Genomic DNA, 15,709 nt, shown 5'->3' with positions numbered 1-15,709 from the left:
TCCCGAACGGTGAGATCATGAGCTGAAATCAAGAGTTCTGATGCTTAAACCACTGGGCCATCCAGGCAACCCCAAAAGTAAATAGGTTTTCAAACAAAGTTACAAATCAGGGACCTCCCAGAGGGGAGAAAAGGTGGTTTTAAAAAAAAGACAGAGGGACAAAGAAAAGGAGGCCCAAAAGCGGACTCTAACTCTAGCCCAGGAACTCTAGCCCCTTACCGGGTTAATCGGTCCTGGAGGGAATCTCCCAAAATCACTGCTCAAAGGGACCTAAATGGGAGTCCCTTTTTCCAAAGGTACTGGTAGCAAAGATAAGAACCAGGGGGCCCCTGCTCCAGTGGGAGGCTTCTAATGCTCCAAGTCTGTGGGTGGCGTCAACTACCTTCTGAAGGCCCAGGCCGGCTGCACCTGCAGGGCCTGGGACAGGTCCCTGCCACCTGCGAGGAGCGGAGCCCTGGTGCAGTCCGGTCACTGAGATTACGTCCTTCTGTTGAAGGAAGACACGGGAGCAACCAAAAATGCTAAGAGAAGATAGAAAAGAAAATCCTGACAGGGGTGAAGGGATGGGGCCAGAGCATTGCCTGAGGGGCAGTGAGGAAAAGGGGAGGCTGGAGACCTACCAGTCCCCGACCAGAGAGGCCTGGCGGCCCTTCAGTCGTGGGCGTTGGTCCGGGTCTAGCGTCCCTAGTTCTACTGGGTCGCGTCTCATCTTAGGGCCCCTTCCTGGTCCACAGATCGACTCGGGTCCTTGCGTCCAGCAATGGTGGAAATCGGGCCGGACCCGAGATGAAAAAGCACGTGCTCCTGAGGCTGGAGCACCAGGGAGGCGGCAAAAACGAAGCAATGGCCAGGCTGACTCTCCGAGGAGAGGTCAGGGAGAATATTTTAAAGAAGCAGGTTTTGGAAAGAGGGTGGAGTGGAAGCACCTGTGCGCTTAAGGGTCCTGCTTCTTCAAGTGTTGCTCGCGTTTAATTACCACGTTAAATCTCCACCCCTGGGCATGATTTTTAGTATCATAATGAGGGGGGGAAAGTCGGTGAAAGTTCAGTACTGGGCTCCGTCTTGGCGCAAGCTGGTTTGCCCCGGACTCGCTTGCCTCTTAGCTGGTGCTTTGCTCTGCAAGAAAACTCATGGTGGCCAGCAGGCAGCAAGGAGTTTTCCAGGTGCGCAGGGACTTGTTCCCGAGGTCCCTGAGGGTCTCACAAACATGCTGCGGAAACCTGGCAAAGCTGGGCTGGAAAGGGTCGACGTGAAACACCTCTTTTCACCTCACGATTTATTTTTTCTATCTCAAGCCAAGACAATATCATTTCCAAAAGCCCCACGCATTTAAAGTTATTAATAAAATATACGTCCCCTAAACGGGTGAGGGTACAGTCTGAATCTCAGAAGTTCACGGAATTAAGTGCTGTCCTCTGACGACAAGCTGTCAAGAGTAGAGATTGGAGAACATGGGAGGGGGGGTGTGTTGCTGCTCTGCTCACAGCAGGCCAAATGGTGAGGCCTCCACAGCTGTGCTTGTGTCCACAGCTGCCACCTGCACACCCTGCCTGTACAGAAACCGCCACTCTCCACAGCTGTTCCCTCAGGCTGCAGGCAGGGGCAGGGGGATGACCAGTTCCGTAGCTGTAGCAACGAGCGGGGCTCCATAGCTGCAGAAACTGTGTCAGCAAAGCTGCGCCAAACTGCCAGGGCTAACCAGCCACGTGGATTTCTGTGCTTACTAATAAATGAACCACTCACAGTGTCTTCCGGTCCCATCCCACAGGAGCCTCTTCAGCCCACGTTCGTTAGCTTTCCATTTCCACCCTCCATCGTCTTATTTATTTGTCCGTGGTTCTCTGGACGAAATACCAGCTCCTGGTGTTTCCTCGGAGCCAACTCCTCTGCAAACATGCAGACCTAAACCCGGCTGTCCCAGAGCTCGCCCGGTAACATGTTTCCGGCAAAGCGGAGATTTCCGCTTTCTGAAAGCATGCTAGCTTCTAAAACGAAGTGAGGAAAGTGCGAGCCCAGTTCCTCTCTTAAACCCATCCAGTAGAGAAGTCATCCCTCGGTACCTGGGGAGAAGTGAACTAAAGAGCCCAGACTATGTCACTAGTTGGTGGTACACTCACTCAGGTCGCTCAACAAGGGGACACAGAGCCAGGAGAAAGGAGGCCCAGCCTCTCTACCCCAAAATATGTCCTTTCCTTCTGCTTAGATTTGTGTGCTTTTAACTTTCCTATCAGGAAAAAAAAAGTCTCCTTAAAAAAATGAGAACGGGAGCACAGCAGTAATTATGTAACCCTTAAAGAAGTAATTACGGGGTGATAAATTTCAATATTTGACACCTACAAATGAAAGTTTTAATGACACTTTAACTCGAATGTTGTTGGTGAATTCAATCATCCCTATGCTTTCCGATCTACTCATTTATTCCACCACCATTTTTACATTATGTGGAAACTGCATGTTGCAGAGTGAAACACTGTGAAGTTATAAAAAATTTCAGGTATGATTCTATCTTCAAGGAGGATATAATTTAGTATATAAAGGCAGATATAAATAGGACTGTAAAATAGCATCAACTAAGGAACAAAATAAAATATAATAATACGTGTCTATGGGAGAACCAATAAGGAGAACCTTTTCTATGGAGGGTGAAGTGAATGCACTGGGCTTTGCTGGAGGGTGACACTTGTACCAGAGTAGAGGGGAGAGACATGCCTACTGGCGAAGGAAGAACACGATTTCGTGCACCAAGCAGTGGCACAATTTTATGCACTGTTCTGCAGCTGTGAACCAAAGACAGCTATAGATCGACCTTGCAAGTAAGAGAGGCAAACAATGAAGGAATGCACGCTTAATACAATGTTAGGAAGGGACTGGTACTATAGAGAAAAGTAAAGCTGTCAAAGAGAGATTAATGGATTAGTGTTATTTTCATGGAGTGGTTAAGAAAACCCTTTTATAGGTGACCTTTTAGCAGAGATCTGAGCACATCCAAAGTAATCTATAATATACATGTCTCTGGTATATGAACTCTTTTTCTGTCTTATTTGCAGCATGCGATAGATTCCTGCGTTTCAATGTTTTAATTAAAAAATAAAACATAAAGGAGTTTGCTATTAAAAAATAATAAAAACTAAGCAGAACAAGTCAGTCAGAGAAAGACAAATTATGATTTCACTCGTAGGTGGGGTTTAAGAAACAAAACAAATGAACATAGGGGAAGGGAAGGAAAAATAAGATAAAAACAGTGATAAGATAAATAAGAAAAATAAGATAAAAAACCATAAGAGACTCTTAAATGCAGAGAACTAACTGAGGGTTGCTGGAGGGGAGGTGGGAGGGGATGGGCTAAGTGGGTGATGGGAGTTAAGGAGGGGACTTATTGGGATGAGCACTGGGTATTATATGTAAGTGATGAATCTCAATTTAGACTCTTGAAACTAATACTACAGTAGTTGTTAATTAACTTGAACTTAAATACATACATACTTAAAAATAGTAACAAATACCCAAAAAAGGCAAAAAGCAGAAATCACCCTCCTACCCCCGTTTTCTAACCAGCCCGTGAATAGCTAACCTCACTTGCAAATATCTGGAGCAAAAAAGTATTCCAGGCTGAGGAAATAGGGAGTAAACAAGACCTGAGGCCAGAGTTCTTTTGATATATTGGAGAAAATGCAAATGCTGGAGCAAAGACCGTGACCGGAAATGGTGTTAGAGAGAGGCCAGATCTTGGAGGGCTCCTGAGTCTTGGGAAGGAATCCATATTCATGATAAATGTGGTGGGAGACCATCAGGGAATTTTGAGCAGGGGCGGGGGACAAGACCTGGTCTGCAGTTTGTAGAAGTTCACTGAGCAAGAAGATGTAAAATAGGCTCTAAGAGGACAAGAATGGCAGCTGGCAGGCCAGTTGGGGGGCTATCCTAGGATTTCCGCTGAGAAACAAATAGGACTTGGAGGAGAGCAAATATGTGGGAAATGGAGTAATCTCAGACTCTCCTGTCGATTTAGAGACGCCTGTAGGCAGTAATTAGCTACCTAACAATGGAATGAAGAAATAGCTCCAGAAAGTGGTTTCTTTGCTCATTCAAATTCATGACTCAGCTTTTCTTTCTTTGAAACTTTCCCCCTGCATGTCAAAATGACGTGATCACTGTCCCTCAACGTGGCAAGTCCATGTTTGGAATAAGTGAGGTAATTTTGCAACTTAGAAAATACAGCAAAGGAAGTGTGGCATACAAGTAGTACATTTCATGGAGATTTCAAACCTGATTGTATCTAATAATTGTTGTTAATAGTGTGAATTATCTACTTGGTATATTTCCTTCAGACTCTCTGTCAACACGATTTTATGACTTTTGAAACATCAGGCCAGAGAGTAATTTTTTTTTTTTTTTAATTATTAACTGTCCATCCTTTCAGTAACGCCCTCTCCATGCACATCCTTATTTCTTTGTATATTCTTTAGACCAGGCACGATTGAGAAGTTGAAAGGGAGAGACTCTGTCAAACTCATTAATTTTCTGTGGTGTTTGAATAAGTGGGTTGGCCCCTTAAGCAGATTGTGCAGTATTGCTTTTCAGATGGAGGGCTTTCTGTCAGAATGCACCACGTCTCAAAGGAGGAGAGAGCTGCCGAGCTTTTGGGCTGTGCCTTCGGAATGTAATTTGTTTGTTCAACAAAGCGTGGCAGCTAAAACCAATAGCATTGTTTGTTGTTTGGTCTTCCTTATTAGACCCTGTTGTAAAGCTCCGAGGAATGTAGAATGCTAAAATGAATTGAAATGCACTTTCATTTCCCCCTAGATCTTTTTGAACGCAGAGAAAATCCGGCTGGGGAATCTACCGACCGGCTCTTTCTCATCGTCTTCACCCAGCTCCTCAAATTCTCGGCAGGCAGTGTACGAACTGTGTGTCTGCCCCAATGGCAAACTTTACCTTTCTCCAGCGGGACTAGGTTCCACTTGTCAGTCCAGTAGCAGCATCTGCTTGTGGAGCTGAAGTGACTGATTTCTCCTCACACCAGAATAGCCTTTTGTTCCCGTCCGTCTGCTTCACAGTTCTGCTCGGTTTCCCTTGTGATCAGTCCAGAGCTTCTTCGAATGGTCCACAGAGCAACTTGTTCCCATGCAAGCAGGGATTCGCTGCCACCTTCTCTTGTGATTTACTGTACTGCTCAACGCAGAGAGTGTGGGTGACAGAACAGTGGAAAAAAATCACCTTCCGCGGGAAAACTGGATCATAACTTTTGCTCAAAAGGGAGAAAAACATAGGTGCCTTTGCTACGTGAAGTGAAGCACACAGTTTTAGATTTTTGCAGGACCTGGATATGAACTGCACACATACACATTACATAGATGAAATTCTCAGTATCCAATGGCAAGATGAGATGGTTGACCCTGTCAGAAAACTAATTCGACAGTCTGAAAGCACAATTTTCCAATCATCTTTTTGGATGTAAACTTTTATCCCCGAATTTTAAAATTTTGAAGCATTATATAATGCTTGCTTTACTAAAAATTAAATTCGATACATGATTTTTAACAAAACGAAACAAAACAAGACAGAACCCCACCTTGAGTTTTATTTGTTTCTTTGAATTCAGTGTGTTGTTACTCTTTGTCTACTAAGTCTAGAATTTTGTACATTAGGTAATTTTGAAAGCACTCAGCAATATAATCTTTACAGAATTAACAAAATGCCATTATACTGTCATTTGTCAGATCTGAATGGCCTTATATAGTATTTACTTGGCTTTTGCATGTGACGTATTTGCTTTTAACGAAACATCTAATTTATTCCGATATAAGATAGGATTAAGAGAGATCTACTGATGGTATGGAATCCATAGATTTTTATTTTTTTTAATTCACCTGCTATCTTTTACACTAGGTTCTCATAGTACAACTCTTTGTTTTCTCCACTCACTTTAAATTTGACTCTGACTGCTAAAATTCAACCATATCCTCTAAATAAATTAATACTAATGTGATGCATTATGCCGAGAATGGGTTCACTTTCCATTGGAATATAACCTTCAGAATTATATCTATGTATTCTTTTTTATTGGAGATTAAGATTTAAGGATGGTTGAAAGTAAATTATAACTCCCTGCTTAAACAGTAAAAACTATAAATGTTAACAAACATGTTGAAAATGTGTTTACTCCATTACATTCCTATTTTAAGGAATTTGGTTGTGTTTCCTTTCAGCTCTTAACATTTGGTTACCTTTATTAGACTGTTAAACTACCCTGGCATCAGAAATCCTAGCTCCTTCCATTCTCCACTGCTTATTTTTGTAAAGTAGCACGAATAAATAACTCCAGAATAATGCAGATTTGTTGCTCACAGCACTCTTTAACTGGAATTCTTGAAACTTACAGAATCCAAGAATGTAAAATTGTATTTAAGTCTTTCCTATTATGGGAAGATGAGTTGATTAAGGTAAGTCCTTAATTTTCACATGTCAATCAATTTCCTTTTCCCCCATGCACCCGATGGCAGGTGTGTGCAAGCTTCATTCGGGGCTCTGTGACTGTAGATCCTTTGAAAGTCAGGCCTCCACAGCAGCAAAGTGGGGATGGGACCCTGTTGAATAATTTAGCAAAAGTAGGAAAAATTAGGTGATGTAAGCAACAAACTGAACCATTTGGCCAGAATACATACATACCCTTGTTTAGATAACCTAGCCTACTGAATGCTTGAAAAAGCTCCATTTTACTAAAATGCATTCTGTACTCAGCAAAAAGTCAGAAAGCTAGCGCACTTGTATCACTTTTTACAATAGAACTTGACTTGTGCTTAGAAGTTATTATAGAAAACTCAAATTCCTATTGAAGTAAGCACTATGCAGTTGCTTACAAAGTCCTAGCATAACGTAAGAGTTCAACTTATGTAAATTAAAACATTAGAATTTAATGTGAGAAATTCTCATGCTGGGTTAGCCAAGTACACGAAGTATATAACACAAGAAGTTTTGAGAAATTATGGGTGCTAATCACTGTGTTATGGACCTTTCAGGAAAACACTGTGCATTAATTTGGACTTATTCAAGTTCTAAACATCCCTCAATTAAAACAATTAGAAAGGTTTTTTTAGTCAAATGGTAACAATTCTTTTGATTAGTAATTAGCGCTGTTTCTAATCTCAGCTCTGTCCTCTACTGATCAGTGAGCTGATTTAGGCAGTCTGGGGATATCTCCAGACTCCAGTTTACTCAACTATACGACAAAAGTACGAAATCAAATGGTCTCTTGAGATTCCTTCCAGCTCTAACATGTTCTAATTTCACGAGCAAATATTTTAGGAGGTGGAAGGGCCGCTGAAATTTAAAATTATATGTCATAAGAGGAGAAAAAAGGAAACAGAATGAGGAGACAAACGATATAAAATCCAATTCCAGTGACGGGCTGTCCAATTTCGCATTCAAATAGGTTTTGAAGTGGTATAGACACAATTTGAAATATATGTTAAGAGATTTAGACTAGGTCTGAATGATGTAAAAATATCTGTTTGATTTAGTACAAAAAAATAGTGATACAGATGGCTTTTCCTATCCAACACTGAGTGGTTGGTTTAAATTACTCGGCTGGCTGTTTTAGATTCCTGAAAATCTAAGTATAGACTCAGCCTCAGAGTTCGAGTTTCTATTGAAGGCATAGACGATTGCTCCTAAAAGTCCTTCATTTCCTCATAAATGAAGGCTTGGTTCTTTCCTATTACAGAGTTTCTTTAACTGCAGACTAAACAGATTCATCATATTTCTCCAATAGCATTTTTTTATATGACAACACATATAAATATAGTGCAGTTTACTTAGATGCAGGTTTCATCTTTCCTAAATTTAACTCGGAAAAAAATAATTCCTTTAAGGTGTCCCACATAGATAATAAACTCTGTTTATCCTGGAGAAGGCGGGAAGAGAAGAAGGGAGGAAGGCAGGCCCACAGGCAGGGAGCATAAAAGGAAAGAAAGGGATTGACAGTATTCCTAGCCTTAAAATTTTTAGCTGGGAATGAATGAACAGCAAGTATTTGAGTTCTGATTCTGGGGAGGTTGAAAGGAGAGAAGCAAAGACACACTATTCCTTGTTCTTTTAGAACATTTAAATGAGACACGCTCAAAAAAAATACTTCCAAATTTCCTGTTTCTTTTGTTCAACCTCTCTAAAATTTCTACCCTGTACTTCTTGGTCCTATCCCCCCCCCCCCGCCCCCCCCCGCCTTATTTTATTAGGAACCACAAGCTTGATAGTTTGGTACATAATTATTTATTGAAGGATTTAAGATCAATCTATACTTCGAATTTTACACTAATCAGGAAATCTTAGATTTCAGTCCCCCAAATCTCTGAAGATGGAGCCTGGAGTTTGAGTTCTAGTCCTGCCCCTATCTACTCAAGAAAGGTACTTAAGGAATGCGCTTCGTTATCTCAGCCACAGTTTACTTACCTGTGACAGTGGTACAGCCAACTAGAAGTTTCCTTTGGTTACTTTCATCTCTAAATTTCACTGATTCACTCAAGAAGAGACTCAGCAATCTTGAGTTCAGTAGCATAGTCTAAACTAGCATTAGTGATCTTCTCTACCTTAACATGTTGGTTGTAAATGTTAAAATGCGGATCTTTCCAGCACCCTGCTCCTCATTCCTTTTTCTATATTCTTTCTTGCTCTCACCTTGTGGACAGTAATGTCTCTTTTAGAAATAATGCTTCGTTGACAGGCTTCCGTACTATGGTTGGCATTAAATATATGAAAAAGAATATATTTGGGTCTTATTAACAATGACTGTTTAGGAAATTAATAGAGATATTTACCAAATATTAATACTCTATTGGTCATTCTGTTCCTACTTATCCCCATCAGACTAAAAAGCACTGGTCTTCTGAAGAAAAGGTAATTTGATCACCAAAGTCAGTTGCTGAATTTGTATAACCATTCAAATTTGCTGCATATTCTACCCTCTGAATTACTCAATTGGACTGTGCCTCATTTTATAAAACTGGCATTGGATACAATAAAAACTCCTCATGGATTGTGTCACTGCAAGCATGGAATCTCTGTGTGAGGCAGCAGTTGGGAGAAGGCTGGAGAGTGTTTAATGCATTTAAGTGCTATATTTTATAACAGTGTCAGTATCCTAATATTAAATTATTAAAATAGCTGAAGATATCTAATGGCCAAATTTTCTATACAGCCATCAAAGCCAAATTCACATTTGAGTTACTTAAGAGTAAGGCCTTACCTTATTCTTCCAGCAGCTTTGGTCTAATTCGAATTGTTCATGTGACCATATTTAAAAGATACCTGGAGAACGTATTTTCTCTATGTAGTAGTATATGATAGTAATGTATATTGCATATATTGCATAATATCATTATCACAAAGTAAAATGATATTGTATTTTTATTCTTTTAAAATAATCATAAACTAATGAATGACCTCATTGAACACTGTTATTCATATTGTTTTATACTGCAATTCATTAGTTATCTAAATATCAAAGACCAAAGACTGGGATTTCTATTGTATTTAGCTCTGCAACCCTGCTGCTTCTACTAATTTATTCAAATGAATAGGAGGGCTTATAATTATAACATGAGGCAGTAAACATCCTCCGTGCAGGATTCTGAGCTGTAGATCATTAATTACCGTTGTGGTTTCGGAAGGAAAATTTTGTTAGTATAGTCCACTTACCTTTTATACATGCATAATAAGCTCCTTGATACTCATAAGACCAGTATATAAAGACTATATCCTAAAATGGGCACCGGATGGATTTACTCAGCGGAGTTTCAACTTTCATTGCTTGGTAAAAATTCTTTGGAGAATGTAATTAATTTGAAATACTTTCAGAACCAGAGGGCTATTTTTTAAGTGTTGATTGAAGCGGTTCCACTCTTTGAGAAAGTCCATGAAAAACATGAAAGGAAATGAGGTATAATGAACTGTGATCATTTATGTTTTTGCAGTCTTAATACCTCATTTGTCTGAATATTTATAAATAAGAGCCAAACAGGGTTGAAGATGTGCAAGGACATTCGCTAACAATGGAGATACGTAATTTCAAGTTTGAGTGTCTCGTTATTTATACAATTCTTTAAACCAGGTCCACTACTCATTTATTTTGTTTTGTAATTTTCATGTAAATGTTTTCTTGTATATATAGATATATGAAAAATGGAACTATTTTCTTACACATACTATGCAATATGTTTGTAAAATTGCAATATTACCAAAATACAAAAGCTGTGCTTTTGTACTCTATCTTGCTTTATGTAAAATCAATCTTTTTCTATTTAAATGGACTACCTGTCCCATAAACTGTAGATAACCTATCTATTCAAAAATCAGTCTATTGTATCTTTTGTTTAGTTTGGGGTGGATTGGGTTCTATTTCTTTTGGGAGAAAACGCACCAGTTTGGCAGTTGGAAACTTTGTTTTCCTCAAAAAATGAGACCTTTGAAGCATGCAATGAGCTCATATAATTTAAGATCTCTCCTGTAATACTTGTATTTTGTCCTGATTTTGGTGCTACTGTGTAACCATGATTAAACGTGATAGTCAAAACAAAGAGGATCAAAATTTACATGCTATCATTTATTTAACTGAAAAAAAAAGTTTGAAGAGGAGGGATGTGGGTATTGTAGTGATTAGAGACCTTTTTCAATTATGTGTTTTAGATATCAATTCTAATAAGACATATGCTTTTCAAATTTTACTTTAATCTGTATATTTATACTTGATAAAGATGCTTCCCTTATGAAAAATTGAACATATTGTTCTTCTTAAACATATGCCCAGTGAAACTAGAGGAATCAAATTGATTTAAAATTCTTGGTCACTACATTTTACCAAACGATTAACTAATAGTTCATCCCTTCTACAATCTCCATGGTATGATTCTGGGGCTAAGATTAAACGAATTGCTATTTGCTCAAATATACATCCCTACACAGACCCGTATCATTACACATAAATACATACACATGCAATGGCACGTGTATATATATACATATATATACACACATACATATATATACACGTATACATACATATACGTATACGTATATGTATGTATTTTTTTCTTCGGTTTCAATAAGAAATATTACTTTCTATGAAAGTGAGATATATGGTAATGAAAAATCTTGCTATTATAGTAATCACTAGTGATTTTAAATATGTTCTTCCAGTTAAAAAGTATTCTAACTCAAAAAAGGAATAACTTGGAATTATTGAAAATATAAATTGCCCCTCTGGTGTTTTGTTATTTAAAGAAATAGCATTGATACTAAAAGGAGAAAGATTGTCTCATAAAGATTTAATTGCACCTTACAAATACATACTATGCTTTTTCTCAGAACTAGCCCAGTCCACTCATTTTTTTGTTTCTCGTGGTGGATATAAATTTTGAAGATAAGATAAATACATTGGCTTGGCACAGAAAGCATGTTATGTTACAATTAAATATTAGAACAAATTACATTTGCAGATTATTTTAACTGATCTAATCCGGTTTTCTAGGTAGTGATCACTTAGTTTCCAATATATCACTTGTTACCAGAAAGAATATCAGATTTCTTATAACATAGAGTCAACACTTAAAACAGAATAAAAATGAAATTAAAGCCACAGAGAAGAATGAAGGAACAAAAAGGTTAATCGTTAAAATAAAACTAGTTAATATGTTGAATGTTAAGCTTATATTTAAGTTTCCTGAAAGTCAATATTTAAAAGGAAATGGTATAGAATATGTCATTAGAGAAAAATAAGTATGTCGCTTCACAATGTATAAACATTTCCTATGTTAACTCTAAAGAATCTTCTGGCCTAGGTATTTATCCATGGGCCAATAAAGAAAACACAATGCTTAAAAGAAATCATTTCATTTAAAAATTTGTCCTCTATTCACTATTAATAGTTATACATGATAAGATGCTATAGGATCAGAGTGTTACAAAGCATGAGAATTTCAATTGATTCATAATTATTATTCATTAAGACCTGAATAAATTACCCCAAATGTATACAAATTATACAAAATGTGTAAGATGTCAAATGTAAATGGAATAGATCCAAAGCATGTGAGATCTTGCCAGATATTTTTGAAAATATATAGTTTTTCTTATTATGCAATTTTTATGTGTCTTATATAGTAGTGTCTATAAATGAGTTTGGTTTATAATGCAGGAAAGTGACAGTTTGAAAAGTATTGTAGATGAAAAGTCTTGGTAAAATTTCATACCATTTGAATTTTATGAATATGGTGAACTCAGTATTTTCTTGATGTTTACAACTTGCCAGAAGATTCTGAATTCATTGGCCACCACACCTAAGGGCTTTTGGACATCTGTAGAAAGTTACCTATTGTTCTTACGATTAATTAAGGAAATATAAAGCCAAAGAAAGACATACCCCAAATTCTAGAGAGATATAATACTTTGTGTCCTTGCGTCAATCTCACTACCCAATTGGATTTTATAGATAGTCTTGAATTTATAGCTGAATTAATGGCATTTTAGTATATTATGAATGTATAGCATATTATACTGAAGTCGCTGTTTAAAGGTGATCTAAAAGCCCAGAAAAAAAAATAAATTTAATAAGTTATGGCTTTAGAGCAGAGCACCATAATATAAAAAAATTTAAATTCATTAAATAATAACTGAAATTTCAAAGTAAAATATTAAAATATAAGTTTCCTTTTACATATCATCTTTTGACATCTACAAATGACTTATTTTTACTGTGATCCATTATCCATCTTGAAGCAGTACAGTCCTTACAAGTAAATGGATTTGATTTTTAAAAAAGGAGCATCAGTAAAGTAGAAGTCAAAAAAAAAAAAATCAGATTCTAATTCCTGTATTGCTCTGTCATTCAATAATCTGCATAATCTAATCTAAGTAAGAGGTTTAAACTTCATCTGTGATTGCACACGGATTCACCTTGCATGCCAACTCTGACCAACTCTGAAAGGGGCTATCAATATGGGACACTGTACTGAGAATGATTCCAGAACAAAGTTGAAGCTCTCCAGGAAGAGTGACATGATCATTTATAATGTCAGGGGTTCTGGAGTGATTGATTAATTGCAGTACATCTGCCCTATTTTAGCAGTGAAATGATCTTCAAGTTCTTTCAACTCGACACTAGGCTTCAGTTTCCTAAATTGTAAAATAAAGACGTTAAATACAAACTATTTTTAAATGCATCAATATCACCTTAATATGCTTTATAGTTTTAAAGGGTTTAATTCTGTGCTATATAAGATTTACTTTTACTCTAATGTGGCAGCATAACCTATAAAGCAATGTACTGAAATGAAACGAATAAGGAATAGAGGTGGCAGTTGTCAAGCATTTGATGATTTATAGTCCATTCTGTAATTCAAAGTCCACAATGGAATTGCCTGAGTTATGTAGATTATCTGGGCTCTGGATAACAATTTTACGTGACAGTCTACTGTTCAAAGATAGAAGTAAGTTAACTAACATGGGTTAAGCTATATTGTTAATTGTACACTGAATTAAGACACTTAATTAATGTTACTTCTTTAATTATAATCTCACCTCTTTTTTGGATTAAATTTAATTACTCCCAGTTTTATAGACAAGAAAGTTGTATTTCAGAGAAGTTAAGTAAATCAACTATTATACTTTTTATGTTTAGTTGATTTTAATGCATTCATTCGCTCATTTATTTAATAAATGATAACAAGTACCTGCATATGTCAGGCACTATTTTACTAGTCTAGGAATTGATAAACAAATAGTAGCCAACCAACCAGAGGTAGAAAAGGCCCTGACTCTTGTGGAGCTTCAGGATTGGCAAGGAAATGTGGACCACAAATAGTACAAAAATAAATAAGATTATCTCATAAAATGAAAAGTTCTAGGAAGAAAATAAGCAAAGAGTGACAGGGTGAGTCTCACTCTTTATAATAAGCACTTGAAGAAAAAGAATAACTTTGTAATTTCAAGTCACAAAGGGCTTTCTTTATAACATTATCTGGTGATCTGGGGTAGAATGTGGCCAACCCAACCACCTGAATACAAGGATGTCAATTAGGAAAATTGTCATAACAGAAGTTAATTAGGAAGTTAGTATCAAGATTTCAGTAGACTGGGTGGCTCAGTTGGTTGAGCATTGGACTCAAGATGTAGGCTCAGGTCATGATCCTAGGGTCATGGGATTGAGCTCCACATAGGGCTCCACACTGAGAGTGAAGCCTGCTTAAGATTCTCTCCCTCTCCCTCCTCACACCCTCTCTCTAAAAAATTCAAGAATAAATATTCACTGCAATTTTTCAATCTAGAGTAGAATTCAAAGTCATAAACTGATATCATGGCTTAGGTCATAATTGCATGTAAGGTTTCATGTTTTAGCGTCAGACATCTTCTCTTTTAACACAGACCATTATTGCTGTTGATTTTATGTCCTGATTACATGTGGAAAATTATGCTTCTTCCTGTGTGAGTGTGATGCTTTACCCAGTATCAACAAAAAATTATTTTACTATGAAATATCTCCCCTTCAAAAAATAAATCTCAGAATGCTAATGATAAAAAATAAAATCCTCAATGTACTGAAAAAAATATATATTAATTCATAATGTAGCCACCTTCTACCGGGAGGCCATATTTACTCTGGATTGTAGCCCTTACAAAACTCTTGAAGCTTCAACGTTGCTCATATTACATCAAATGACTTATTAGTTGTTTTTCCTCTTCATGTGTCTATTAGAAGAAGTCAGCTATAAAATCGACCTGAGTATTATCACAAAATATATCCCAAGCTAATGCAATTTTGTCTCTCTCTCTGGGACTCATCTATTGAGTCAAATGACAAGATTCTTACTATTCCTGCAGTTTTAATGATTGAGTAATAGATTATCAGCTTTGTGTCTTGAATTGTTCTAAAGGCATTTGACAAATACTTATCATGGAAAACACTGAATTACAAATATACACCTTGGTCATTTGCCCCTAAGGAAAGTAGAATTATATGAAGAGAGGGGTTTGGGTAAGTTATTCTTTTTACTTAGGCATCCTAAGATTTTGTGTTGTTACAATGTCCCCAGAATAGTCCAATAAATCTTTATGCCAACCATAATGACTGGCCTAAAAGCAATGCGGTGTTTGAAAACTCCAACATTCAATTTTCGAAGTTTTAATACATAATACAGAGAAGTTTGAGCCAGATAATTTTCCAATTCAGAACCTTTAGATTTTACGGTTTTTTAAAGAGTATACAGCTCAAGTCATTTCTTTAAATATGGCTTGTTATTATGTGGTATGCTTATCTTAGCATAGTTAGCATAAGAAAACACATGGTGATAAATACTTGCTAATTAGAACACTTAAAACAAAAACAATCAAATCCGAGGACTAGTATCTAATATTAGCAACTTAGAGTAACCATTATTTGCATTACAATAACTTTTTTTTTTCTAGGATAAATCATTTCAGTTTGGAGCACACTTACTGTCAATGTTGATACTAAAAATAGATTCGGAGGCTCTGACTGATCCATCAACTTCCCCACACTGCTTAAAAAAAGCCAAAATGACCTACCCTGTTTTCACCACCCCCTAAATGGGTAAAGCCAAATAGACACAAATACCTTATAGACTTGTAAAATCCATACATATTTCTAAAGTTGTCCTTAAGTGTTATTTCATAATCTAGTTTAAGTAAAGGGTTTTTTTTTTTT

At 37.1% G+C, this 15,709-nt stretch overlaps 1 protein-coding gene across 1 annotated transcript in view; it reads left to right on the top strand.

Annotated features, from left to right (window-relative positions):
* Positions 1–10,559, top strand: part of SGCZ (sarcoglycan zeta) — a 1,087,629-nt gene extending 1,077,070 nt beyond the window's left edge. The window contains exon 8 of the mRNA XM_078445396.2: positions 4,801–10,559. Coding sequence (XP_078301522.1) covers positions 4,801–4,995 — 195 coding nt within the window. The 3' untranslated portion in view covers positions 4,996–10,559. The remainder of the gene's footprint in view (positions 1–4,800) is intronic.
* The last annotated feature ends 5,150 nt before the right edge of the window (positions 10,560–15,709 follow it).

This window comes from Panthera onca, chromosome B1 (genome assembly GCF_046562875.1).
Source record: "Panthera onca isolate mPanOnc1 chromosome B1, mPanOnc1 haplotype 2, whole genome shotgun sequence".
In the NCBI taxonomy this organism is placed as follows: Eukaryota; Metazoa; Chordata; class Mammalia; order Carnivora; family Felidae; genus Panthera; species Panthera onca.
This window is presented reverse-complemented; position numbering and strand designations above follow the sequence as displayed.